Source organism: Urtica dioica, chromosome 2 (genome assembly GCF_054948205.1).
Source record: "Urtica dioica subsp. dioica isolate 48M chromosome 2, U.dioica_male_clone48M_v1_H2, whole genome shotgun sequence".
In the NCBI taxonomy this organism is placed as follows: Eukaryota; Viridiplantae; Streptophyta; class Magnoliopsida; order Rosales; family Urticaceae; genus Urtica; species Urtica dioica.
This window is the reverse complement of record NC_142757.1, coordinates 49474222-49501685: the sequence shown is the minus strand read 5'-3', so window position 1 is coordinate 49501685 and position 27464 is coordinate 49474222. Positions and strand designations below refer to the sequence as shown.

General features: G+C 41.3%; 5 protein-coding genes and 1 long non-coding RNA gene across 7 annotated transcripts; 3 read left to right on the top strand and 3 right to left on the bottom strand.

The window, feature by feature from the left end:
- Positions 1-883: 883 nt before the first annotated feature.
- Positions 884-1536, bottom strand: LOC149405272 (transcription elongation factor TFIIS-like). Its single transcript, XM_089607801.1, has 2 exons — positions 1215-1536; positions 884-1129 (listed from the first exon to the last, which is right to left on the bottom strand). The coding sequence occupies exons 1-2, from the start codon at positions 1374-1376 to the stop codon at positions 884-886; spliced, it is 408 nt and encodes a 135-aa protein (XP_089463927.1). The 5' UTR covers positions 1377-1536.
- A 122-nt stretch (positions 1537-1658) lies between these two features.
- On the top strand, positions 1659-3627 carry LOC149405271 (uncharacterized). Its single transcript, XM_089607800.1, has 3 exons — positions 1659-2033; positions 2914-3108; positions 3202-3627. Exons 1-3 carry the CDS (start codon positions 1659-1661, stop codon positions 3277-3279), a joined length of 648 nt encoding a protein of 215 aa, XP_089463926.1. The 3' UTR covers positions 3280-3627.
- Positions 3628-3972: 345 nt separating this feature from the next.
- LOC149405270 (RNA-binding (RRM/RBD/RNP motifs) family protein) lies at positions 3973-6404 on the top strand. Its single transcript, XM_089607013.1, has 7 exons — positions 3973-4407; positions 4631-4732; positions 4821-4907; positions 4984-5109; positions 5190-5480; positions 5695-5760; positions 6258-6404. The coding sequence occupies exons 1-7, from the start codon at positions 4105-4107 to the stop codon at positions 6309-6311; spliced, it is 1029 nt and encodes a 342-aa protein (XP_089463139.1). The 5' UTR covers positions 3973-4104; the 3' UTR covers positions 6312-6404.
- Positions 6405-6527: 123 nt separating this feature from the next.
- LOC149405269 (RING/U-box superfamily protein) lies at positions 6528-10027 on the bottom strand. Of its 2 annotated transcripts, none has more exons than XM_089607011.1 (6): positions 9641-10027; positions 8089-9144; positions 7667-7864; positions 7418-7572; positions 7149-7259; positions 6528-6981 (listed from the first exon to the last, which is right to left on the bottom strand). In XM_089607011.1, the coding sequence occupies exons 1-6, from the start codon at positions 9794-9796 to the stop codon at positions 6921-6923; spliced, it is 1737 nt and encodes a 578-aa protein (XP_089463137.1). In that variant the 5' UTR covers positions 9797-10027; the 3' UTR covers positions 6528-6920. The 2 variants fall into 2 exon arrangements, with proteins under 2 accessions (XP_089463137.1, XP_089463138.1); XM_089607012.1 differs by having other exon boundaries at positions 7418-7551.
- Positions 10028-11655: 1628 nt separating this feature from the next.
- Positions 11656-13343, bottom strand: LOC149405268 (Profilin family protein). Its single transcript, XM_089605717.1, has 5 exons — positions 13163-13343; positions 12972-13041; positions 12419-12528; positions 12147-12261; positions 11656-12044 (listed from the first exon to the last, which is right to left on the bottom strand). The coding sequence occupies exons 1-5, from the start codon at positions 13224-13226 to the stop codon at positions 11960-11962; spliced, it is 444 nt and encodes a 147-aa protein (XP_089461843.1). The 5' UTR covers positions 13227-13343; the 3' UTR covers positions 11656-11959.
- Positions 13344-24679: 11336 nt separating this feature from the next.
- Positions 24680-27464, top strand: LOC149405267 (uncharacterized). The gene is made up of 4 exons (XR_016295275.1): positions 24680-24977; positions 25706-25803; positions 26186-26281; positions 27361-27464. It is a non-coding gene; the product is annotated as an uncharacterized LOC149405267 (long non-coding RNA).

The following is a 27464-nucleotide window of genomic DNA, read 5'->3' as shown; positions in this document are numbered from 1 at the left end:
GTTTATTTCTCGACATATATTAGCTAACATGGAAAACTAGAGGACGGGATTATCTCTATTTAGTGTGTGTGTGTTTTTTTTTTTTTTTTTGGTCAGTTTTGCAAAACGAATTGAAGAAAGCAGTAGAGGGAAGGATAGTTAAGTAGGTTGCTTTTTCTTGATTTGGTATTTCACTTTGTTAGTAATAACTACCTTCACTTTGGTTAACACTTAATTTTTTATTTATTATCTATTTCAAACTATACTGAGTGGATCTGAGATACAATATGTTGGACACTACATATTATATATTCTGTTTTTAACAGTTCAATTAGCTAATGAAATCTACATATGTACTTTGTTCTCAAGATTGAAATCCCAGACTCTCTTGCGTCGTCCTTACGAGGAACTAGCAATCATAGATTACTTGAGAAAGGTAATTTCTTTGTTAATGGCAGCTATCTTATAACTCATAATACTATGTTTGCCCACTTAAACTGAAACCTGGCCTTTATTGAGGATTTCATAACAAGAGTGAAACAGATGGCAAAGTGTGTACGTTTTAGCATGCCTTTCCAAATTTTCATTTATTTATTCAGACTCCAACATCAAATTTATATATATTTGAGAGAGGAAAAAAAAAACAGTACGTTAAAGTAAGAAGAAAAGTTTTGAAATTTGTACATGATACATAGATGAAAGAGTAAATTCATGAATCAGTTCATTGATATTATAAAAAAAAAGGAAGGAATGATATGATAGGAAAGAGGTGTTGAGCACATCCCAACTAGGTTGGCACCCACTCAAACACTCATCATTCATTCATGTCTACAACATAAATATATATTTCGATACATATATAAAGAACAAATAAAGAACAGCTGTTTGTTTCATCGAGCCTAGACTACCGGACGCCGGTGAGAACCCTCCTCCTCGGCTCGGGGTTGAAGCGGGCCCGCATGTTCCTCTCCGGCACCATCTTCGCTGGCAGTCTCTTTCGCAGTGTGGTCGACTTTCTTGGCTGCTCTTCGATGAATTCGACGACTTTGATCTTCACCAGCAACGCCTTCCACGTGTCCATGATCTCCGAAACCGCTTTTCGGATTCTCTCGTGACGATTCTTCTGCATACTTCCAAGCCTCCTTTCAACCTATTTTTATATGACAATATCGTGATCAGCCTGTTTCTTTCCGATATAATGTATTTGTTATGGTGTGTATTTAATAGGTACGTACCTGAGTGGAGATAAGAAGGTATTTGCTGATGGGGAAGGATCGGAGTTGCTTCAGAGCTTCGATGCAACGCTCAACCTCCGGTGATTCCTCCGACGAAGCTGAAGCCGCCAAACCCGCTTTCATCGCCGCCGTGTACAGACTCAATAGCTCACTTCCAGACATGATTCACGATCGATATCTCGATGACTGTGTTTGATTACTAAAACTTGAAACAAATATAAAAATTGTGTTTTCAGAGTTTATTAGATGACAGAATATCGGTGGTAAGAAAAAAAAAAATACGCGAGTCATGACTGACTAGCTTTGGGTTTGTATTTATATGGCGTTGATGGTGCGTAGAGTCGGAGTAGGATTCACAATTCGAGTCCAGAAGGAAACGGTTTTTATTTTCCGCGTATAATTTGATTTGATTTTATTTATTTAAACCTTAATATGTCGTTTATTATGACGTTGTCGCTTTGGGATATACGACATAGTGTAACAAAGCTGCACTTGAACATCAAAACCCGAAAACGAAAAATCGAGACTCTCTGCGTCGCCATGAACGGAGCTTGTAGAAGAGCGTTGGCGTCAATCGAGACGCGATTGCGATCTCGCGGTCTTTCTTCGACGACGGAGGGATTAGGTCTCCGCCGCGACGGTCCGACGGAGACTCTGAAGCAATTGGCGGCGAAGATCGAGAGGAGGCGGCGGAGGAAGAAGATTGACGAGGGCGTTGTGGTCTACGTTCCGGAGTCTAAGAAGTATCTCGATACAGCCACTCTTCCCTTGACTCTCACCTTCGTAGGCATCGCCATCGGCGCAAAGATTCTCTGGGAGGTAAAGCCTTTTTTTTTATGACGCCCACAACCTGTTTGATGAATTGCCTGAACGAGCTTTACTTTCTTTATGTTTTTATTTTCTGGGGTTCACGGAGATGAAGTGTTGGATGGGTTTTGATAATGGCGTTTAATTTGAAAATTGCAAAAGTTGCGTTAGTGTAAACGAGAATTTGTTTGAGAGTTGATACTTGTTAATTGCTTTCAGTTGTGTTCCTTTAAATGAGTCAATGACAATGCCAATTGAGTTACTTTTTGGATGGTTCTGATGATGGCGTTGATACGAAGATGCAATGGATTTAATTCTTCTAGAATTTATTATCCAGCAATGCTTATAGTTACTTTCATGATTATACATCCATACTAAAAGATTTCTAATATTAAAAGAACACACTGCTGATATATATATATATATATATATATATATATATATATATATATTTTGTATGATTATCTAGTGTCGTTATTGATGATATTTCAATGTTTTGGTAACGGGTTAGTAAGTTTGTACTATATGATAAGTAATTTCATTTTTCAATATTTTAGAAATTTCTTTCCCAGCAATGAGATTGTCTCTTTATCCCTGAACATCTTATGAGCACATGCTAGGAATCTCAAATTGAAAGAGATTAGAACTAACATAGATTTATTAGGTCATTTATTACTTCTGTCATTGTCAATTGAGACGAAAAAAAAAAGTGATACTTAGTAGTTATTACGAGTTCATTCGTGATCATACAATATGTTGATTATCTATCTACATAAACAGATCTCTGAACTGAGAGGAACACACACACTGATGATACTTAGTATTAATGGTTCGTCGTTTTTCTTTTTTTTTTAAACGTTGTGGTGATTGCGATGTCTTTTGTCGTGAACAGTACGAGTACAGCGAGGAAAAGACGCAGGAAAGGATAGAGCAGAAAATAAAGGACGCGCCGGAGGGTCAAGGAACGGTCAGAATGTTGACTCGCGAGGAATGGGACGTGGCTCGGGAAGTCATGCCCAGAACTCCGTTCGAGTCCAAGTTCGCCCGCGCAAATGCCCGCATAAGAACCGGAGAGCCTCTGACCAAGGCGAGTCAAATACAGTAATGTTTTGCCAAATGCAGGGACGTTTTTATTGCAAAGGATGGATATTCACATGTTTATTTATATATTTATATATAGGAAGATGTGAAGGATTGGACGATCGATGTGATCACAGACGCGCTTTCCCGGGTCGAGGAAACTGTTCGAGGCGACTAGCTATATGACTCGACCGCAGATTGATTTCGGGGCTCGATGGCAATGCCGAGACTGGGCGAGAGTGTTTGTGACCCCTGAATCGCATTGCATTGAAGCCTTGATTTGTCGTTGGACGTGTAAATATCCGATCTTGGTGTTGTTGATGAACTTGGTCTCTATGATTCTTGTCGATAATAAATGTAACTTGTCGAGTTTTATACTTGGCGAAACGCGATGATAGGTTTTATGGGTTTATTTAGTCTTGCAAAACAACCGATTACCTTATCGGCTTGGCCTAAGAGATTTTTCTTTTTTCCTTAGAAACAAAGGTCTGATATATTGCTCGGTAACTGGTCGGTTAATCGACAACATGTACTCACTGGCTGCCAAAAAAACGAAATATCCGTTACTTCACTAATCTCTAAACGATTTCGGCAGATTACTAAAACTCAAGATTTTTCGATTTTCGATTTATTTTTATTTTTTTACTTTGTGAAAATAAAATACTAGATTTGATTTTTTATTTAATTTTTTTTTTTGTTGAAAACATGGCGCTCGTTACCCAAGTGTTCAACCTATGTAACTTCAATTTTCAGGATAAAATCATTGGTCTCTGTGTTGAGTGAAATTGACGGTTTAACTGTTAAAATAAAGTGTATGGTAAGAGTTCATTTTTATATGGTAAGAGTTCATTTTTATATGGTAAGAGTAAGAGTTCATTTTTTTTTTTTTTGGAAAGGGTGAAAAAAAAAATAGTGACCATTAGGCAAGAAGTTGAGAAACTAAGAAAGAGAATTTAGGCTCTTCACCGTATCACAGTCTCCCTAGAAAACAGTGAAACCGTCCATGGCTTCTCCGCCGCCGCGTTTCGGTCGCCCGGCGGCGACGACGACCAGCCGAAATCTATACGTTGCCAACTGCGGCCCCGCCGTCGGAATCTCCCACGATGCTGTCGCCGCCGCATTTTCAGCCTTCGGCGCCGTCGAAGCCGTCCACGCCGCCGACGACTCCGGCGCTCGTCTCGTCGTGTCGTTTAACGACGAAAGATCCGCCATCGCCGCCCTAGAAGCTCTCGACGGCCGTCCCTGTCCCTCCCTCGCTGGCCGATCTCTTCATCTTCGCTATTCCTCTATTCAGCCAATTCCCTCGGTACTCTCTCTCTCTCTCTTGGATTTGTTATACGAGTCTTTGGTGATTCAAAGCTTTTGCTTGAATTGGTGTTTTGAAGCCCTTGGTTTTTAGAACAATGACTATATACACTTGTTTTGATCATTGATGAACATGATAATGGTTAAGACATGTCTTGCTGACAAAATGTAGGCATTCATACATTTTGGTATCACGTTTAGAAAGTTATTTTTCGTTGAATTAGGGACGCGTCGATAATCCGGTTATGGTGTCCTTGTCTGCGTCAGAGCTGAACATTCCGGGGCTTTACTTGTTGCACGACTTTGTCACCGCCGACGAACAAGAGGTGGGTCTCGTTGATTTGGTTCTTGCTCTGCTCGCTCTTTTTCGATGTTTTTTTTTAATTTTATTTTATTTATTTTGGGTTTCATTAGGCGTTGCTTGCTTCGGTAGATGAAAGGCCTTGGAAAAAGCTCGCAAAAAGAAGAGTTCAACATTATGGATATGAATTCTGCTATGAAGTAAGATCTGGAATCTAATAGAACCTTTTTATTCAGCATATCCATCGATGTGTTTTTTTATTTTTATTCTCAACAGACGAGAAATATCGATGCCAAGAAGCAATTAGGCGAATTTCCAGCCTTTGTTCACCCCGTGCTCGAGAAAATTTCAATGTTCAAAGCGCACGGTGTTGCTTCAAATTTAGACTTGGATCAATTGACGGTAAATACAAAACTATTTAGCAACATAGTAATCGTTAGAAGCGTTATAAGACTAAAAAGAAACTCGGGTTTTTGTTACAGGTCAACGAGTACCCACCGGGCGTGGGTTTGTCCCCTCACATAGACACCCATTCGGCTTTCGAAGGACTAATATTCAGCCTCTCGTTAGCGGGGCCTTGTATTATGGAGTTCAGGAGATACGAGAACGGAAATGGCCGGACCAAAGCTTCGCTTAGTGACGATACCGAAATAGAGAGCCCCGAAAGCAAGGCGAGCTTCGTCAGAAGGGCTATTCACCTTCCTCCTCGGTCTATGCTTTTGCTATCTGGCGAGGCAAGATACGCGTGGCATCACTACATTCCACACCATAAGGTATGATTTTCTAAAATTGGCCGAATCATCGGCTGAGTTGTCTAAAAATGAAAGCGCGTATCCCCTTAAATTGTGTCGCAAGTTTTTTTTTCCTGCTCTAGTTATCAAATTTGGCCGTTTATTAGACCCTTTATAAATTTGTTGCTTATAATCTCGCCATGAATCGCATATTCAACTCTTTTTCGTTCATGTTTCATGGGCTCTTGTTATACAGATTGATGTTGTGAATGACAGAGTGGTCAGAAGAGGGTCAAGGAGAGTGTCGTTCACGTTTAGAAAGGTGTGTAGTTCTCAAACTCATTTTATTGGCTCGTGGTTGTTAATTGCAACAATGACCTTTGTAATTTTAGATTTCAGAGTGTTTAGTTTGGCAATAGGAAAGCGTGATGAAATGTATACAAAATAATCCCAACTTATTCCAGTTTTAGGTGTTGAGATCCGAAGTTAAAAAGGGATTGGCTTGATATATTTCATTTGATATGATTTGACAATACTCCTGTTGAAATGCTTTGAACAATTGCGATCAAATTTTTTATATTATTAGCTTAGATCACCCAACCCTTTTTTAACTGCCATTTTTTTTTTACTTTGTTTTATTTTAAGCACCCCTTTGGTTTCTAGTTTGGCTTATTTTCAGATCACCCAACCCTTTTTTTCACTGGCATTATGTCTAAAAAATAAGATTTCCCTTACAGTGATGACGTTTCAAATTTTCCTTGATCATAAACGTTTAATGAAATTGTATCTTCATCATTTTCTTTTCTTTTTTCTCCTCAGGTCAGAACAACTCCTTGCAAGTGTGAATATTCTCAATATTGCGATTCGCAGTGATAGAAGATGCAGTTATTTCTTTGCTCTCCGGTCATGTTAAGACCGGATTCTATCAAATGAGCATTAAATTTAAGTGAAAGTAAGGCATTGCTCAACATTTTACCTCCATTCATCAAATGTGATTACGAAGTTTCTCTTTAAATATATCCAATCTCTGATTTCGAGAATCCAACTTGGAGTTTCAAGATTTAAGATGCGCAGAAACAACACCGAGAATTGAATCATGAAAAAGCAAAGGCTTAGCATTTTTTTTATACGCACAGCCTTAACGAAAATGATACAACAAATTTAGAATACAACACCACCAGGGCAATTTGATCATCATATTCACAGTATCCCTTGTCGAAACTCTCACTCTTTCTCTCTCCTCTCTCACCGCTCCGTGAAACAAATTTCGAGTAGTTCAGTTCGTTTCTACCGGCACAAAAATGTACATTAGAGCAATCAAGGCAAACAGAACACGAGGAATTTGAGTAACGGCTCAAAAGTAGAAAAGAACTGAACTTCCAAATCATTCAAAAGTGTCGGCCTTCTTCGCGGCTGCCAGATTCTAGCTTCCCTTCAAAGATTCTTAACGAGAAGAGCCAATACTCTTTTAAGCCTTATGGCTTATATCTCAGCTGGGAATGAGCCAGATCTACAGACATCACCGCGGCAAAGTGGGCAGACCCTGCAAAGTTCATATATATATATATATATATATATATATATATATATATATATATTTGTCAGTCAATTGAATTTTAAAGAATGTCCTAAATACAGAGATAGCTCACGTGGATAAATGACTAATTTAGTTCGAGTGATTGAGATAAGTCGATAAGATTTATGCTATACCTGTGAATCTCCTTTAGCCATTTGTCAACGCATGTTTTGTGAAATTCGTGATGACAAGGTAGTACCCGCATTCTATCACCTTCTTCATACTCCACAAGACATATGTAACATCTGGTAAACAGTACAGGAATCAAAGAACGAACGGAATTTTAACACAGAATAATAAATAAACATGTAATCTACAACTTGTGAGGACTAATTTAATAGAACTAAAGTTACAGTTACACCAGGATAAATTGAATCATCTTTACAAACTAGCTGTTGCTTACTGTGCCACTTCCTCATTCTGGTGCTTTTGCAACTTTGTATACATCTTCACAGGTAGAGACTCAACAGCCTCACTAGGTGCAGGAACGGATCCGATCGAAGATACAGAAGGTCGGGATGATAAAACCACAGATTGCTGGTGAATTTCATCCAGAACCTAATTAATTTAAGTACAAAAGATTCAACTCGTATTAAAAAAAAAAAGATTAAAAGAACATCCTTTACAAAGGGTCACCACATGTTAAAATTACCTCGAACAATGCCTCGGCTAACATGACGATTCTTGATATGCTGGCTCTGGCACTGGTATCATCGTTTAGATGTGGGTCCCGGTTGTTTGTGGGACGGCATGTACAACGACCTGTTCTGTGTTGACCAGACAAGATACAGTTCCTCTCATGCCCAGACAAATTCTCGAATCGGCTTCCCAATCTCTGAAGCGCACGTACCTACAAAATCCCATACGGCAGTTGTTGGAAGCGATTTATAACATCAACAAAACAAAGTGTTGTGCGACGGTAGTTCCAAGCAACTGGTTTGAATACATGTTTTCCATTGTATATTAGTAATCATAGAAAATTTCGATGCCGACAGGACTATTCTTGTTCTCACCAACCATACACAATTTTTATTTTGTTATTAACTACTAATGATACACAAACAAAATAAAAACCTGGGATCGTATTCTCCTCCTCCTCTCTAAGAAATTTGATCTATGCTCCAATAGATCGTTATATCTTGGTTCTCTCGATCGAGATGTTTCCACCGGGTAATCTGGGATGCCGAACAATGAGCTAGACAAGTTGGACGATGGAAAAGCAGATAGATTTGAGGAAGCCACCTCGCTGGCATCCGATAACGTTGTCCTAGTCTGACCACCCCACACCCGTGTTTCACTACCCTGATCAGAATCTCTCACTTCCCCTGCTTGTTCTGAATAAGAAATGTCTGATAACGACGATCTACGAAGAACTCTGTCGCGAAGTCTCCCGACACTTAGGGTTCTGCTGAAACGAACATTCCGGTCGATAGGTTCTCGACCACCAACATTCCTGTCAGAAACTCTAACACTCTCCAGTTCAGAATGAATCCTAGGCGAGCACAAATTTGGGGCAACCCCTATCCCCGAGCCGCTACCAATTCTAGCAACATCTTGGACACACAAACTTGTTTGATCATCATTGATCGAAAAGCCAGATTGGGAGGTCAAGCGCAAGTTACCTGAACCCTCTTCATAACAAACCGCAGAGGCTCTTCTGTTATTAATCGAAGACACCGGAATCTGTTCGATACCTTGCCCCATTTCATCTCCGCCGACAAAACCATTGGCTGGTCCTCTTTGTACGCCGACATCGTCTTCATTGTTCGACATTAGATTTGTTGAAGAAATAGGATAGGACTCGGACGACCCTAAACTGTTGGCCCTGCTTAGTCTGAAGCTCATGTTACCCGGGACAAAACTAAACCGAGAAAGGAACCGATTCGACGGGTTCATCGATTGAGTAGAAGCAGCTCTGGCTGAGCTGCTTCCGTGATTGGAAGCAGTATGAGTAATATTTGCATTACCCCATTCCGTTGCCTCTGCGGTTGAAGGTACACGAGGTAGTTCATCAGATTGGCCAACTTTAACCTTTCCGTAGCATCCAATTTTCTCCCGATGCGAGTCCAAGCAAGATAGGCTTCTAGAACGAACATTACTTATGTTTTCTTTCCCCCGATCGTCACAAACCTAACAAATGAGTTACACAAATATGTCATCAAAATTGGAGGAAATCTGTAGCATACTATTCAAATGAGCTCCACGATTAGACGCATACTTCAAAATAAAGCACTGATAGGCCTTCTTATCTTGAACGATAATAAATTCAATGAAATGCAAAGAAAGAGAGAAAACTGAAAACACTATTTTAAGTCAAATCCTTTCAGAAATCATTCAAAGGCAAGTCGATACTTTGTATATTTTTCAGTTCACCGTAGAAACATCAAGAACCGAACGTGTAATCCAAAAAGACATTTCAAACCCTAATCGCAGATAATCCGCTTCCAATAAGAACTTAGCAGTGGAGAATTGCATAATTTCATACAGAAAAAGAAGAAGTCAATACTCGCAAGCTCCGAGTCCAATTCAACAATGACGATCGGAGATCGAAAAACATTCAGGAAGGACAGACACATTATTTCCAGGAAGAAAAAAAAATTAAAGGCAAAGAAAGGCAATGAGCGACCTGATCGGGGACATTGTCGTCGCAATGGCGAGATCGAGAAGTAGTTCCGAGACAAGATGATTGCAGAACCCGGTGCGCTTTGGATCGAGTCCTCCGAGCACTGCCTCCGGCAGAGGAAGACGAAGACGTGGCCGATTTGCTGCCGGAGGATCCCATCGGATCTGGAGCCGATAGAGCGAAGGTCAGGAGAGTTTTGAAATCGCCATTCTTGAGAAGAGATATATAGATGTGTTATTGGTGAGCGTGCGTATATATACGTGGAGAGAGAGAGAGTGGCGGTTTTTGAGGCTGTATTTCTGCGAGTAAGAGAGAGAGAGAGAGGAGAGAATTCAAAACTACTCCACTTCTTCGCTCTTCTCTAAACTCTACTCTGTCTCAGTGTCTGTATGTGATGATATTTTATTCCAATAATTGGACTAGTTATGTCCTTTCTTATTGGGCTTCTGATACGTAGGCCCAATCAACTTTAACCTATTTTAATTCAAAAGTGTGATAATATTTACGTTTTTAACCAAATTTTTTTCACTCTATTCTCGTTCATTTCCTTTCATTCTTCTCCTTTTGCCACACCTAAAATTTCTTATCGATCTCGGTCAAATAAGAAAGTGTGTTCGTCGAAAATTCTTCGTTTGAAGATTTACTAACATCTTTGTCAATAAGTTCTTTGGATGTCAATAAATCTCCAAACGAATTCTTAGATTCTTCAAATGAAAAAAACAAAAAAAAATATTGAAATGCTCAAGTGACGCCGTGAAGATTCAGCAACTAAAAAAAAAACCATGATCGAGAGATAAATGAGTACGATGATGACAATGGCGATAGATTATCAAAGAATCGTCAACGCCGTGACAAGAAATTCCATAAAATAGATATCACACATTTGAATCAAAATTATTAGAAATGCAATAATTGCTTATATTTCGCAACCCTCTATGTATTTGGCTATTTCCTATGCATGTTTTATATATGTATTTATTTATTTATGGGTTTTTGACGACATAAATATCTCAACTTTTTAATTTTATATCACAATTTATTTTCGGCGGCAAAAATACCAAACTTTACCTTTTAAGATCACCGTTACTCTCAAACCGTTAAGGGACACGTGGAGGCTCGATAGACATTTTTTTGAAGAAAAAAAAAATCTTCTATCGGGTTATCTTCGTTACTCTCAAACCGCCGTGAAGGGTAATCTTCTGCCGGGTCCACGTGGCGTACCCGTTCTCGGGGTACCTCCCATTCCTCGGCCGAGACTTGCATCGCCAATTTGCGGGTCTGGCTAGAATCAAGAGCCCGATCTTCAAGTTATGGCTAGGAAACAAGCTGTTTGTGGTGGTGACCTCATCGGAGATCTTCCACGAGATAGCGTGCGAGGCGGTGAGAATATCCTTGCAATGACTCACCGGAGCTCCGGCGAGGGTGTCGACATGGGACACGTGGCATTCCTGACGTCATTAAACTCGTTTTTTTATACAGCCATGGGTTCTCTTATTGTGGATTGATTTTTAAAAGAAGATTTTATTTGATTTTATTTACTTATTTTATGTTAATGTTTCTCAGATGTAGTGGAGAAGACCACGTGGTGGAGAAGGGAATCGGAAAAGAGGGGGAGAGAGAGCGTATGGAAAAAGATTTTTTTTTATTTATTTTTTATTATTATAAAATGTCTATTGAGCTTTTGTCCTTTTTACGGTTTAACGGTCATCCTAAAAGGTAAGATTTTATATTTTTGCCGTAAAAAAAAGTTGTGGTATGAAAATGTATAAAATCGAAAAATTGAGATATTTATACCGCCAATAACCTAAATATTAATACACAAGTTCTGTTTGTGATGAGTTCTTCTTTTACATTTCTAATTATATATAGATATAGATATAGATTATGGCTAAAGATCCCGAGTTATTAAAATGATTCATAATCGCCTAATAAGATGAGTTTGGATACAACACTTCTCTAGTACTCGATTATGCAAATAAATCAAATCAACAAAATGAAAGGGAGTTCTCTATTCCCTCTTTGGTCATAAAACAGGTCGTTAATTCATGGGAATTTACTTGAGACAAAAAAATCTGTGAAGTTCTTCAAAAATACATTTCCACGAACCTTTTTTAACAATTTTTTTTCCAGGCCTCTGCATAAAAAGACAGAATTTGAATAACTTAAAACACATGTTTGTCTCCAGTTCTCTTAATTCAAAGGCTAGTACAACAACACAGAGAAGCCCGTGCTCATCTCAATCGACCGAAGATAACACCTTTCTTCACGACCAGGAAAATATAGAAAAAAAAAAAAAAGATAAGTTATGTCGCCATTGAATCACTAGAGATTTTTCCGACTCAATTGCCACGCAAATTGGTCAAGACTCGCCATGGCACGAGACGCCGAGCCAATAGGACCGTCGTATCTGTCCACACGACAAAATTAAAAAAAAAATTAAAAAATTAATTAAAAAAGTTTGCTCATCCAAACTGCTTGTAAAAAGAAAAAGAAAAGAAAGAGTACTTACTGAGCGACCAAGAAAAATGCATTTGTTTGGATGACGATAACACCTTCGCCGCCAGGCTTTGACGTGTTCACACACCTCGCGGCAAACCAATTCTCATGAATCGACGTCACGATATCTTATATTTAAAAATAAAATAAAATAAAATAAAAATATCAGTTTGCCAAAAATATTCATCTCGGAACTTCCGAGAGAAGAACGTAGAAAAGATTTGTTCACTGTATAAAGAATAAAGATTACTTTTAAGGCATTGAGATCGCGAATTTCGAGCTTACATTGGTTTGGTCCGATCGTGAAGATCTCGGTCTGTAGTTTTCCACATTTCAAAAACCCTAAAAACTGGGATATTTCGATGGGGTTCGCTTTAATCCCCTCTTGTTCTGCACTGAACAAAATTCAGTTCTAAATGACCGAAAAAACAGAACATAATCTCAGTGACGTATTCGCAGCACACTTTTCATTTTCTTACGACTCATACAAAGACACACAATTGCATATTGTGACATACTTCAATGCCTTCCAGAAAATTCATATCGCTGTAGAACTCATCGGCCATGGTGACAAAAAATCAAGCGATGTTTTGACAGGTTTTGCATATATGAATCGATGCTTTATGCAACACACCCAAATATTAAAAAAAAAAAAAAAATTGAAAAGCTCAACAGATATGAAGTCATGACTTTGCTTTGCAGTCCTTCCAAAATTAGGAACCACCAAGAAATTTTACGAATTCAATACGCGAAAGAGACATTTTGCAGTAAACGATTGAAAACATAATTTAAAACATACACTGATAATTTTCACTAAAAAAAAAATATCTTGACTCACATTGTGGAGAGCAATCGGGACGGTCCAGTCGGATCATAGTTTATAAGCATGGCTGATTTCAGTGGCTCCTCTAAAACATTAAGCGAAGAAAATCATGAATAATTTAACCAATGATTATTGTTTTCACAGTGTAAAGAACAATGGATAGTGAGAGCAGAAAGAACAAAAAAAAAAAAAAAAAGCTCGCTCACCTGAAGAACCAACGCTCGTCGAAACCCATTTCTCCCAAGCTTTACGCACGAAATTCCAATCCATCGACGCTATGTCAGAAGTCCCTATACGAATATTAAAAAAAACCCTAAAAACCAAAACTTTACTGTGTGTTGTTGATTGGGAATATCCGAAATGTATCGCCGAGCTGTTTTTTTTTTTTTTTTTCCTTCAATATAAAATACTTGAATATTATATATATATATATATATATATATATATATATATATATATATATATATATATATATATATATATGAAGGAGCTTCGATTCGGATATAATGATTATATATATAATCATTGGAGAGGAGCTTCGATTCCGTATATATGAAGGAAAAATGAAATATAAGAATTAGAGGATAAATGGATAATTTTTCTTTTTGAACCAGTTATACATAAAATCAAAAATTTTAAATTTTCAGCAAAATTATCTAAGAGTGTTTTCAAATATTTTTTGAAATCTTACAAAAATTTTAAAAAGACAAATATAAGAGTATTTAATGACAAACATGTCACTAAATTACAGAGATAAATGACAAACTTATCATTATTAGTGACATGTTTGTCGCTAACTGGGATTAATTCCCTTAGCTGTACACGTTTTTCTTAGCTGTCCTTAGTTGTCAACAACTGATTATTTGTTTCCTTGTATAGTAGGATTAGGTTTCCTTATTTGTTTATTTCCATTTCCTTGTAATGTGTATAAATACACGTCTGATGCTAATGAGAAAATATCAATTCCGCACATCTCTTTATCTCTGTTTTACTTATATGGCTGATATCATATAAGTAAAACAGAGATAAAGAGATGTGCAGAATTGATATTTTTTCATTAGAATCAGACGTGTATTTATACACATTACAAGGAAAGGGAAATAAACAAATAAGGAAACATAATCCTACTATACAAGGAAACAAATAATCAGCTGTTGACAACTAAGGACAGCTAAGAAAAACGTGTACAGCTAAGAGAATTAATCCCACACACTAATCAGCACTGCTATATCTATCTTTTTTTAGATTTTTATAAGAACTCGGAAAAGTTATTGAATACGCTCCTAGTCTTGATAATTGCTAAAAAAAACTTTCATTTTAAGATACCAGAATTCACAAGACATCCTAAAAAGATGCCAATCATGTAGGTTTTTTTTTTTTTTTTTTTTTTTTTTGGCATGAACCAATACAAAAAACGTATCAAATAAAATTAAAAAAAAAAACAGTATAACATATAATATATTTGGCAACATTAAACATGCTATAATCAAAAGTTAATTAATAAATTTCTCAAAAAAAAAAAGTTAACTAATAAAAAAAATCCAGTTTATACCAATAAGAAGTATGCAAATTGAAAGAAAAGAGCTTTGTTTCTTATTCAAGTTCTGAAAGTGAAACTAAACAACAACTTTATCTTAGGGAAATGAATAACAGAACATACATGGAAATGGGCTTGATTTTGAATCATGTACCTGAAAGAAAAATCCCAATCTCTAAACCAATGAAGCACTGACCTGAAACCCAGTTCAAGTAATATGAAAAAGGAAATTTAATAATGCATCTAAGCCAAAGAAAAGAAATGTATAAATAAAAGGAACAATGTCGCAAGTAAAAATCTTGTGACAAAGTGCTCTAAATATCAAATACAATATTTCTATATCAGCCGTTACATTTGTGTGTATGTACGTAAAGAGCTTCATTTTGCTCCCACACACCATTTGTACGGCCTGAAAAAAAGGAAGCAACTACACGTTCAACGTTGACCTTATTCCCTTGAGCTTGACAGCTTGGATATCAAGGAATCCAACAGCGGACACGTATTCCCTTTAAAACAAAATAGTTTGTTGTTACGGTGTAAATTGACTTATTTTATGTTTCGGGTCCAAGATGTCACTAACCTTGCGGGAACATCCTGGCTCAAACACATATCACATCCTGGCTCAAACACATATCACATGGTTTTGATTCGGTTGTAAAGCACCTATTCAGGGGAATAATACGTCTGGTGGTGAAAAACGATCTATTATCTCAATAATCAAAGGTACAAGATTTAGATTTGCAAACTCTCCCTCAAACACCTACTTCTTTGATCTCTCTAATGGATGGCAATCTAAGCTCCCCTTAGATCAGAGACTCTCTCTCTTTTCTACGCAATCATCTCCCGAAGATTGACACATCACATCAATACAAAACGCGCACTCACAAACTCTGCATTAATAAAACACAACAGTAGCAAGTACCTAGAACTAGTTGCCGATGAAGATCTTCAAAGCAAAGAGACTGGTTCAAGTTAAGGTTGGCGTGAATTAACCAAACAGAAAAAGTGATTAACATAATTCAACCCTAGAAAGAGTTTTACTAGGTTACCACCAAATCTCTCGCGAATCTGTTATTCTCGAAAACCAAATATCTGCAAATATCTCACCATAATCTTTTAAACTTGAAATAGAATATTTCTAGTTTTATTTTGTGTGGGATTAAAGTGACTTTAATGGGTTTTGTGTGGGATTCGACAATCCAAATGCAAAAACGACTCAAAATCGGAGGACCCCCCCGCCAGGACCATAAAAAACAGAGGATCCCTCCGGTAAAACTCACAAAACCGGAGGATCCCTCCGGTAGAACCCACAAAACCGGAGGATCTCTCCGGTAAAGCTCACAAAACCAGAGGATCCCTCTGGTAAAACTCACAAAACCAGAGGATCCCTCCGGTAGAACCCACAAAACCGAAGGATCCCTCCGGTAGAACCCACAAAATCGGAGGACACCTTTGGTAAAACTCAGAAAACCGGAGGATCCCTCCAGTAGAACCCACAAAACCGGAGGATCCCTCCAGTAAAGCTCACAAAACCGGAGGATCCCTCCGGTAGAACCCACAAAACCGGAAGATCCATCCGGTAAAACCTACAAAACCGGAGGATCCCTCCGGTAAAATCCACAAAACCGGAGAATCCTTCCGACCAAGTTTCCATAACTTTGCACATTCAAAATCCTATAAATACCCCTTCATATTTTCAGAAAAGAGGATCCAAAAATTTCAAGAGAACAAAAAGCTTTCAAATCTCACAAACCTCCAGAAGCTCTCAAAATTCTCAAATCTCCCAAAATTCCCAAAAGCTCTCAAAACACAAAAAAAAAACCGGAAAATATCAAGAACAACAAAGAAGATGAAAAATTCAACAAGAACGTGAAGAACGCAAAGAACGCGAAGAACACGAAGAACGTGAAGAACACGAAGAACGCGAAGAACACGAAGAACGCAAAGAACGTGAAGAACACGAAGAGCGTTAAGAACACGAAGGCCGACTATTGGCGAAGTGACGAGGAGTCGGAAACCACTTTCCGGTGAGACAAAGACGACGAGAATAGAAGAACTTCACCACACCTAACCTACGTGCGGTCATAGGGTCCGACCCTAGATCGAACCACGGACGGTTCTGAATGCTAATCCAAAAACGCGATTAACATTTTGGCGCTAGAAGGAGGTCCACTCGAAAACAACCACGAGTTCTCCACCGGCAAATCCACCTCCCTCTACGGGACCATCACAAGCCTCCCTGGTAGACTTTCTCTTTTCAAAACCGAAAGAATCCTCCACCGAAAGTCTCAAGACCGGAGGACTACTCCGCCGAATCATCATAACCGGAAGACTCCTCCGGCAAAAATCTCCTGCAAGAAGTCCAACCGCGTCGCCACTTCTGGAAGCAACGCCCCTCAACAGGAGGAGAGTGTAGCACTTCACACACGGGCCCGAACTCAAGCTAGGCACAACCAAGAAACCTCGCCACCAAGCGTCGTCCAGGCAGCAGGCACCGCGCCTCTGCCACACCCAAATACCATCGGCGTTAGAAATCCCAACCTCGACACTGTCTTCGTCGAAAGAGACGGTCGCATGGAGCGCCTCGAGAACAGTCTTTTCCTGCTAGCAAGCGAGTTCGCAAGAGATCGAGAGGAGATGGTCACGAATTTACACACCCATGCAAGAGAAGGACACCCGTAAAACGCTAACTCCGGGGGTCAAAGGCGCGAAGAATGAAAAACACTAAATGCGAACATCGAAAGCAAACAAGACGACGACCCTGACCCAAGTATCCGAGACATCGGCCGCCACCACCAGGCAGAACGAAGAACCGCTCGAGGGCTAGATCAACATGGACCGCAGAACTTAGGCACCGACCCACAACGCGTCAGTATCCCTCAGGCCGCCCGCTCCGTCGCAGGAGCCGGAGCCGAATCACGAAGGTCTGCTCTCGATAGATTGGGCCAAGGAGAAGAGGTAGCAGATAACGGAGACGTCAGAAGATCTTTTCCGCCGCAGCGTACGAGGTCGCCAGGACGCTTAGGGCCCAACGTGGATCTACGACGTCACCTCAACGCTCGGTGGGAGATCCCGTGGCGCCAAGCTGTCCCCGAAACAGGCGGACCACAAGAAGTCGCCCCTCCAATTACGGCAACGCCGCCTGCAGCACATATCACTCTGATCAATCAAGCATCGAATGAAAGAGAACGTACTATCAGATTTGCGCCTACCACCATACATGCCGGAAATGATGAAGTAACTAACATGTTCCACATGTTGAGAGAGGAAATCCGAGAGTTGCAGGCAGCATAGACTAGGACCCCAATGGTAAGGAGCATGATTGAAGGGGTGGTCTCACCATTTGCGGCAAACGTGCTCGCTGACGACACCACAGGGAAATTTCGTCCGCCTACCATGGCACTTTACGATGGGAGCGTTGACCCACTTTACCATATTCACCAATATCATACAAACATGAAAATGGTGGGGCAGACGCCCTTAACAATGTGTCAAGCGTTTTGCCTCACACTCATTGGAACTGCGTTCGAATGGTTTCAAAGGTTAAAGCAAGGATCAGTCAAATCTTTCGAGGACCTTCAAGAAATGTTTCTAACACGGTTCGCCGCGTCACGTGTTCGAAGGAAAGATAAGTCACATCTCCTGACAGTCAAGCAAGGAAGCCATGATACCCTTCAACATTACCTAAACAAATTCATCGAAGAATCAAACAAGGTAGACAATTATGATGACAGCGATGCAATTTACGCCTTCATCGATGGGCTCAGAACCAACAACTTCCTAATATCGCTGGTAAAAAAACGAGTGTGAGGTTGCATTCCAGGATTTGAAGCCATACTTCTCCACACCACCACTCCTAGCAAAACCAAAGGACGGTGTGATCATTTACCTCTATCTATATGTGTCCATAAGAGCAGTGAGCGGAGTCATTGTCCGAGAAGAAGAGAGAATGGAATGTCCCGTGTACTACATAAGCAAGGCCTTCCTGGATGTAGAGACTCGATACCCAGAGATAGAAAAATTGGCTCTCGCTCTAACTGTAGCATCTAGAAAAATCCGGCCCTATTTCCAAGCACACCATATCGTGGTGAGAACTAAATACCCAATCAAGAAGGCCTTACAGAAGGGAACGTCAACAAGGATGGCTGTCTGGTCTCAGGAACTGGGCGAATACGGAGTAGAATTCTAACCAAGTGTTGCGATCAAAGGACAAGCTGTCGCCGACTTTATAGCCGAGTTCACGTACGATGCGGACGTCCACCTTAGCGAAAAAGACACCCAAGAGCAAGAAGCATAAAAAAAAGGAAAGCCACCACAAACGGACCCATATGGAGCCTCCACGTGGACAGAGCATCCAACACTCGTGGATCTGGAGCAGGAATCGTATTCGTCAACCCAGATGGAGCAAAGCTGAAATACGCCATCCAATTCCAATTCAAAGCCTCGAACAACGAGACTGAATACGAGGCACTCCTAGCAGGACTCGACATGGCCAAAAAGCTCGGTGTAACTAATCTCAAGATTCACTGCAACTCACTACTCATCGTCAACCACGTCAAAGGAGAATACCAGTCGAAGGAGGAAAACATGCTCGCATACCTCAAAGAAACCAAACTCCGACTTGAAGAAATCTCATGATACGAGATCACGCAAGTTCCCGCGACTCAAACGCCGAAGCAGACACCTTAGCTCGAATGGCCTCCGGAGCTTATGATGAAAATCTGGGGAAGGTAGCACCTGAGACCCTGAAACACCCGTCAATAAAAAAAGGAGGAAATAAATGCTATAGAAGACAACTCGAAGCCAAACTGGATGACACCTGTTGTAGACTATCTTCGTGATGAAATCCTCCTCACCGACCGAGCGGAAGCCAAAAGAGTGAGATATCAAGCGCAAAGATATGTACTTCAAGGAACCACGCTGTATAAAAGAGGATTCTCGCAACCGCTCCTTCGTTGCTTAGACGAGGTCGAGGCCAATTACGTCTTGAGAGAAATCCACGAAGGCATCTGTGGAAATCATTCTGCAGGGTAGTCTCTGACGCTAAAAACCTTGAAGCAAGGCTACTTCTGGCCAACGCTCAAGAAAGATGCATTTGATCTTGCCAGAAAAAGCGATAAATGTCAACGGTTCTCGCATGTACCAAAACGGCCCCCGGTACCATTGTGCCCCATCCTCGTTGCTCGCCCGTTCGCCAAATGGGGAGTTGACATAATCGGAAAACTGCCCACGGCGCCAGGACAACGAGTGTACGCGATTGTGGCAATAGATTACTTCACCAAGTGGGTAGAAGCAGAACCCTTAGCCAAGATAACTGAAGTAAACACAACCAACTTCATGTGGAGATCAATCATTTGTCGCCACGGCATTCCAGACTATATAATCACAGATAATGGCTCTCAGTTTGACAACAAAAAAGTGAGGGAGATTTGCAAACAGCTGAAAATCAGCAAGAAATTCTCATCACCACGCCATCCACAAGCAAACGGCCAAGTCGAAGCAGTAAACAAGACCATCAAGGAGATGCTGAAGAAGAAACTGGAAGAGAAGAAAGGTGCGTGGGCCGATGAACTCCCTCTCCTCCTTTGGGCATATCGAACAACGACTCGCACCGCGACAGGAGAAACCCAATTCTCCCTCAGCTACGGAGTCGAAGCTGTCATCCCTGTCGAGATCGAAACTCCGTTCTTCCGAATGGAAATCTTTGACGAAGAAAACAACGAGGCACTCCGGATGGAGTTAGATGTTATCGAAGAAAGGAGAGCAGAAGCATTCACTCACATGGCCGCCCAAAAAAGGGTCGTGGAGAAGCACTACAATTCAAAAGTCAAGGCTCGTCGCTTCACCGAAGGAAGCCTCGTCTTACGAAAAGTATTCCAGAACACCCAAGTACACGGAGCAGGAGTACTCGGACCAAACTGGGAGGGACCATACCGAGTCTGGCAAATAATACGGGACGGAACATATCGCCTCGAAGATATGGGTGGAATAGAGATCAAACACCCATGGAACGCAGACTCCGCCAATATTTTCAGTAAGCCACAAAGCCGAACTATTTATCTTTTGAACTGGCAAGCACCACTGCCAAAGTTTTAATTTTAATGTATTTTACTTTCCAAAAGCGGCCACAGAGCCCAAGAATGTAATGTAAAAAAAATGGAATCAAATTTTAAGCATGAAAACTGGGGGCTAATAGGATAAGAATAAAATAAAGAGAGCTCACGCCGTCGAGATTCTAACAAAAAAAAGAGCTCGTACCGTCGAGACTCTCACAACATATAAAGAGCTCGCGCCGTCGAGACTGTAACAAAAAAAAAAAGAGAAAGAGCTCACGCGTTCGAGACTCTAATAACAAAAAAAAAATAAAGAGAGCTCGCGCCGTCGAGACTCTAAAAAGAGAGCGCTCGCGCCGTCGAGGCTCTAACAAAAAAAAATAAAACAGCTCGCGCCGTCGAGACTCTAATAAAAAAATATATAAAGAGCTCGCGCCGTCGAGACTCTAACAAAAAAAAAGAGCTTGCGCCGTCGAGACTCTAATAAAAAAATAAAGAGAGCTCGCGCCGTCGAGACTATAACAAAAAAAAAAAGTGCTCGCGCCGTCGAGGCTCTAACAAAAAAAATAAAAGAGCTCGCGCCGTCGAAACTCTAGTAAAAAAATATATAAAGAGCTCACGCCGTCGAGACTCCAACAAAAAAGAGCTCGCGCCATCGAGACTCTAATAAAAATATATAAAGAGCTCGCGCCGTCGAGACTCTAATAAAATAATATATAAAGAGCTCGCGCGGTCGAAATTCTAACAAAAAAAATAACATAAGAGTTCGCGCCGTCGAGACTCTCCAAAAAATATAAGAGCTCGCGCCGTCGAGACTCTCGCTAAAAAAAATAATAACAAAAGAGATCGCGTCGTCGAGACTCTCACAAAAAAAACTGGCGCCGTCAATACTCTTACAAAATATTATTTCAAAAAAGATTGCACAGATAATCCATAGACTTTTAAAGATTATACAACTATTAAGGCTATAAGGGAAATTGTTCATTTATCGAATAAACCCAAAACTGGGACCCGTAAAAGATACAACGGGCTAGAAGGACGCTCAACAAGCTGCGCCACCAAAAGGAAAAAACCAACAAATGATAGTTTTCCCAAAAGCATAGAAACATAGTAACTACACAAAAAGACAAGTACGGAAAGTCATAAGCAACCACACATGCATAGGAAATGCAAGCTTCTAAAGTAACGAATCGATATCGTCATCCAAGTTTACTCGCTCCGCGTCCCAATGAGGAACCTCATCGTCCTCGCCTGGCTCAGTCACCTCTGGAGGCAAGCCAGAAGGAACATAGGAGAAGGAAATTGGGAGACCTGGGTTCTCCGCTATCGTCTTCGTCTTCCTTTGGAAGATCCCACGCCAATAAGAAACGAGACGCTCGTACGCTTGATCAGAGATTAGCTGGCACTGCGCCGCCCGAAGCAAGCCACACTCCGCCCGAGACGCGTCACGCCCCGTACGAATGGTGTCATGATCTGCCCGAATAGCATGTAGGTCCGAACGCAAACGCTGGAGCTCGGCCGCCTGATCACAGTTTTTTCCCAAGAAGTCAGCAGCCTCTTCTCGCAGCTTCTTAATCATTGAAGCGCCCTAATCCCGACCAGCCCTCGGACCCTCTTCTCTCGCAAGGCGGAGGGTTTTGGACGATGTCTCGGCCCGCCTCGCCAAGTCACATAAGTTGCGTTTAGCAGCAAGGGCAGAAAAATAACACTGCAAACATATAAAGAAATTAAAACAAGTGGGACAGCCCGTTAAATATATGTATATATATATATATATATATATATACATATATACCTGTAAGGCATTCCGAGTAAGTGCCTCGACGAGAGCAATGTCGGGCATTTGATCTATTCTGGTCACCTCCGACGGTAAAGCCGCCCCGATACAAGCAATGGCCTTGGCGGCTAAAGGGAGCGACTCCTGAGAAGAGGAGGTCACTACGATGGGCAGCGTGAGAGGAGTTTCCCTATACTTCTTCAAAGTGCTGCCACGAATTGGAGCAGACAATGGAGCCTTTTCGTCCCTATGCCTCTTCGAGCTAGCACCAGACACCTTCAAGAACGAGGCAGGGGCCTTGCCGGCACGAGAAGACGGGCCGAACCCATGAGGCTGAGAAGGAAGCCTTGCGCTCGCAGAAAATGTCGACCCCCTCAAACCGGAGAACAGAATCGGAAATGATCCCCGTAGGAGCCCTACGCTTGCAAGCACCACGAGTTCTCTCCACCACCATACCTAAAAAAAACTAGTAATCAATAAAAAAAAGGGATACCGCGCCCGCAAAAGAAGATGCGCGATAAGACAAATACCATCACGACCACTCTCCGTCAAAGGAGACAAGGGAATCAAAAGATCCGGAAACTCTTGAGGTGGCTCATCGGCAGCCTCGACAACGAGATCGCGAAATAACCAAGGCCGCGATAGAACGGTTGGGATCTCGTCGGCTGGACGGTAAGGGAACCACCCGACCCTTTCCCAAACACTCGTATCTCGGTACTGAGACGCGACAAGCTCGGCGTAAATACGAGAATCTATGAAAGACTCGAACTCCTTAGAAGGCTCGTAAGGTTTCGGGATTTCTGCCACATCAACAAAACGAAGCGGAATACTCCCAAGTGCCGGAGAACAAACATAAAAATAGTCGTCTGCCCAACCGCGATCTTTGTTGGAGAACTCCTCGAGCAGCCTCGACCTCCGGTGATTAACGTTACACGACCCCGGCGTCCGAACGTTTGGGCTCACACGACATGTGGAAAGGAACTCGTCAATGGAAAGCTCTTTCCCCTTATCTTCGAACCAAAGCACGTAATAAGCAACTATACCCCAATAGCTCTTTGCATTCAACTGGCCAAGCGCCAAGTGAACCCTCTCAAAAAGGGCGAGAACAAAGGGATGGAGTGGAAAACGAAGGCCGTTTCGGCGACTCTCGACATGGACGGTAGTGTAACCTGGAGGAGGCTTGCTCGCAACATCATAAGACGCGGGCAATTGTACGAAAACATCACTCGGGATCTGAAACTCTCGGACGAAATACTCAATTCTTTCCTTCGTCATTAGAAACGGAACGTCAAGGCCAGAAAATTTACCGGGCTTCGGCTTCGGGCCGATGAATCTCTTCCGTTTAGGCGGCTCCCCCGCGCCTGAGCCGCTGCCCCGCAACACGATGACGCTTCCAAGAACGTTGCCGGAGCCCGAGACTAAACTCCTATACCACTCACAGATTCTGGCTCGAAGCCCGAGCCACTGGCCTCCCCGATTACAAACAAACCAAGGTCACAGCCTTCTCCACCAATGTTCGAGACCCATAGACCCGAACCGCCATCACAACGGGAAACTGGGTTCAAAGGACCAACCAGGGATGCCCCATCACCCAAGGTTGCCGAAATCTCCCTCGCGAGACAGAGACAATCGTTTGAGGCATCCATCAGGACAAGCACGCCGTCCAAAGCACCGGTCGAGCGGCGCTGTGAGACCCGACTTTTGTACACGTCAGCTTCTGTAAAAATTTCCTCTTATCAATAAATAAAGGAAATTTTCTTCTCTCTCCGTGTTGAATGAATTATAAGAATTCACAATAAGGAAATGGTGAGTTTTGATAATCCGAATATAAGGAAAGAGATTTTTGAAAGCACTTGAATGTTGAAATAAAGTTAAGTGCTTGAGAACGAAGGAAATAATATTTAAGGGTGACGAAATCTCGGAATAAGGATATTCGAGTAAACTCGATATTATTTTCCGAAAAAAAAAAAAAATACTCGGAATGTACCCGGAGATTTAAAATCTCAAGGGTGAAAATAAATTATGAAACCCCTTAAATATATTCAAGGTAACGAGAATTAATGAGAATTTTCTAGGTTATTTTTCGAGATGATTTTCAATTAATCAAGGACGAAGTTGTGAAGTTTTATTTTGAAAGGATCTATGTGCAACAAAGGAGGGACGGAATTGAAAAGAAAGTTGGAAAATGGATAGTTTGGGCAAATAATTGGACGTGTCCAAAGCAGGTTGGACCACCTGTCCACGTGTGGCATAATGTGAGTATGCCACGTGGCCTTCAATTTTCTCTCCTCCAGTCATTTTCGGCCAACACCTCACGTTCTCTCTCTCTTCTTTTCTTTCTTCTTCTTCTTTCTCTCTTCTTCTTCTCCTGACCCGCGCGAGACCCACCTGCAGACAGAGAGAAAAAAAAAAGAAGAGAAAAGAATTTCGGCCATCTCCTTCGATCATCACCGAGCCTTATCATCACCACCATACTCTATCCCCTTCTTCTTCCTTTCTTCTCCCTCGCGCGCTGTCAGCCGTAACCCCCTCCATCGCGCGCGCTTTGGCCGAGGAAAAAGAAGATGCCACGAGCGACGGGGACGCCGGACCAGGAAGGAACGCCGGGGAAGGTTTGAGAGCACACTAAGGAGGCTGAATTTCACGGGAATAAGGTGATAATCTCTTCCTCAACTTGAATTCGAAATCTAGGGTTCATGACTCCAAAATTGGGGGTTTTGGTTTCCGAGTGGAACTCTGAGAAATTGATTGGTTTAACGTGTTTATTGAGCTTCATTATTGATGATTATAGCTTGAGATTGAGGATTGATTTCGAATTTCTTGTTTTGGATTCAATTTGGCCGAATGTGTGAAAAAAGAAAAAACTGTTTGAACAGCCTCTGTAAATCGACGTGGACAGACCGTTATGCTCTGAGTCCTTAATTTTGGATATTTTTCATGGATAGTAGACCGTACGAGCTTTCTAAAATGACCAAGAACATGTAAATCCATTGAGTATTGAATGAGTTATGAATTTTCAAAGATTGTGTTTCGCAGCAGTATTTACAAGATTTCCAGAACTGTAACCGGGAATTACGGGCTGCTTTTGAGATAGCTATTCTTGTCGTATGTATGCTTGTAATATCTCGTTAGAAAGCTACATGAGTCTACTTTCATTTGCCGCTAGAATCAATCGATTTCAAGTTTGGTAGCTCGAGTTATGATGGCTTAAGCGCTAGTGGGTCGGGCTGTCGGGAAATTCTTGTGATTTGTTTGTGTTTTGCCGAGCGTTTGATTCTGTGTGTTCAGCCGGGGCTGGTTAAGTGTTTGCTTGGTTTGGAGTTGATTATGAGTTTGAAAGTGTGAAATTGACTTGTTATCGGATTCAATGACTTGGTTACAGATCTAGACGGACGAACGGAAACCGGACGAGGCGAAGGCGACGAAGCCGGTTTTGAAGATTCTAAGAAAGAGTTATCGTAGTTAAAGCTCGATAAACTCGTGAGTTTTTTAAATCGCTTAGTGCGTTTAAATACTCTTGGATTTGATTATGTGATGTATTTCGCGTATTTAAATAAATAATTTATGTTTATTTATTTAATAACGTTTAAGAGTTTGATTTGATTCGCTTTGGAATTCTCGGTTACTTTTTATTCGGATCAATTTATTTGAGACTCATAAGCATGTTATTGGATTTTATTTCGTATTGTTCTCGATACAAAAATACGCGAGTCTTGAATAAGTTTGACTTCCGAAAAACCGGAGAATAATGAATTAAATTCTCGAATTCCGAACCGACTCGAATCTAATCCCGACAACGAACCTTATCTTTTCAAGTAGTTTCAAATCCAGTAACTAACGAAGTTTCAACTTCGGATTCTAGTTCTCTCGACGCTCCAGGACGTGCTAAAGGTCTCGGGAAGCGTGTAAAGCAAAGTGTCCTCCGGAATTCATCGAGTTCTCTGACGAACTATTCCGGGTAAGTGGGATTTAAGTTTGAGGCGCCAAAAAGGGGAATGGTGCCTAGTAGAATAATTGTTTATGTTTCTTCGTTTAATCCTAAAACAAAGAGAAACCCTCAGTTAGACAAGACGACCGAATAAGGCTTCGGCCACTAACTAATAAGATAATAAAATGATAGGATTAAACGGTTAGCGGGTTAAGAACCTTGAAGCCTTTAAAACTTTGTTGAGCTTCTGTTATAGGTTTTACCCCTTCGTCCTGATGAGAGGACAACAGGAGGAGGAAAGACGGTGTCCTCAGGATTCAATCCCGAGAGGAACTGTTCTAGGAGAAGGTCCAGCCTCACAGCTGTCGACAACTCCTTGTAAAATACTTAAAGAGCCATACAGTGAAATTAATAATGTTAATGACGGGCTTTATCCCGATAAGATCTCCTCCTGTAATAAGATAGACAGGTAGGCTGTAGACAGCTCCTGTAAAACATAACGAACTCTTGTCGGCAATGTAGCGAGTGGCATTCCCGAAGGCCCTTTAATGGGAAGTCGATGGGTGGCTTCAGGTAAGTCGATGGGTGGCTTACCTGTCCGGAAGGAAATATGAACCCTGGATCGATCAGGGATTGGTGAGGGTTTGATTTCCTCTACCAAACGCGCGCTAAGGCCCTCCTACATGTGCTAGTGGATCCCAGACGTTAAAACTTCGGCCTTCTGAGGGTTAGGCTCAAGTTCTCAGAATGGTTTACTCATCTCTCATGAACGGCTGCGGACTGAAGTGTTGATTGGCCAGTCCACTGATGTAAGGCGCCGGTATGAGTGAGATGGATGAGTTTCTAGGAAGACGGTTGTTAGCCGGATTCCTATATGATTATGTGTTTGATTGTTTTAGAACGGGGTTCTAAAACTGAATATGTCTCTGTTGATTGAATGAGATTTTTGTTATCCTGATTGTATGATTGAACTTCTTTATTCTTCTGAATCTATCACCTGCTGTCATCTGCATTCTATCATCTGCACCCATGCATCTCATGTAGTGCTAGGTTAGATATCCTGCTTACTGAGTCGGTGTGACTCACCCCTTAAATCCCTCTCCTTGTAGATAAAGGAAAAGCTCAGGCGAAGCAGGAGTGCTAGTCAAGGTAGATCTCATGACGACCTGTGGCATAGGAAATGTCTTTTTGGGAAATGGGTATCAGGTTTTTG

Coding starts and splice junctions, on each gene's coding strand:
- LOC149405272 (XM_089607801.1), bottom strand. CDS start 1,376: ATGTCTGGAAGTGAGCTATTGAGTCTGTACACGGCGGCGATGAAAGCG. Junction 1,130..1,214: donor ACCTTCTTATCTCCACTCAG/GTACGTACCTAT, acceptor ATATAAAAATAG/GTTGAAAGGAGGCTTGGAAG.
- LOC149405271 (XM_089607800.1), top strand. CDS start 1,659: ATGACGTTGTCGCTTTGGGATATACGACATAGTGTAACAAAGCTGCAC. Junction 2,034..2,913: donor GCGCAAAGATTCTCTGGGAG/GTAAAGCCTTTT, acceptor TGTCGTGAACAG/TACGAGTACAGCGAGGAAAA. Junction 3,109..3,201: donor CCGGAGAGCCTCTGACCAAG/GCGAGTCAAATA, acceptor ATTTATATATAG/GAAGATGTGAAGGATTGGAC.
- LOC149405270 (XM_089607013.1), top strand. CDS start 4,105: ATGGCTTCTCCGCCGCCGCGTTTCGGTCGCCCGGCGGCGACGACGACC. Junction 4,408..4,630: donor CTATTCAGCCAATTCCCTCG/GTACTCTCTCTC, acceptor TCGTTGAATTAG/GGACGCGTCGATAATCCGGT. Junction 5,761..6,257: donor TGTCGTTCACGTTTAGAAAG/GTGTGTAGTTCT, acceptor TTTTCTCCTCAG/GTCAGAACAACTCCTTGCAA.
- LOC149405269 (XM_089607011.1), bottom strand. CDS start 9,796: ATGGGATCCTCCGGCAGCAAATCGGCCACGTCTTCGTCTTCCTCTGCC. Junction 9,145..9,640: donor ACGACAATGTCCCCGATCAG/GTCGCTCATTGC, acceptor CTCATTTGTTAG/GTTTGTGACGATCGGGGGAA. Junction 6,982..7,148: donor TGGCTAAAGGAGATTCACAG/GTATAGCATAAA, acceptor TGAACTTTGCAG/GGTCTGCCCACTTTGCCGCG.
- LOC149405268 (XM_089605717.1), bottom strand. CDS start 13,226: ATGGATTGGAATTTCGTGCGTAAAGCTTGGGAGAAATGGGTTTCGACG. Junction 13,042..13,162: donor GACGAGCGTTGGTTCTTCAG/GTGAGCGAGCTT, acceptor TTAATGTTTTAG/AGGAGCCACTGAAATCAGCC. Junction 12,529..12,971: donor TCCCGATTGCTCTCCACAAT/GTGAGTCAAGAT, acceptor AATTTTGTTCAG/TGCAGAACAAGAGGGGATTA.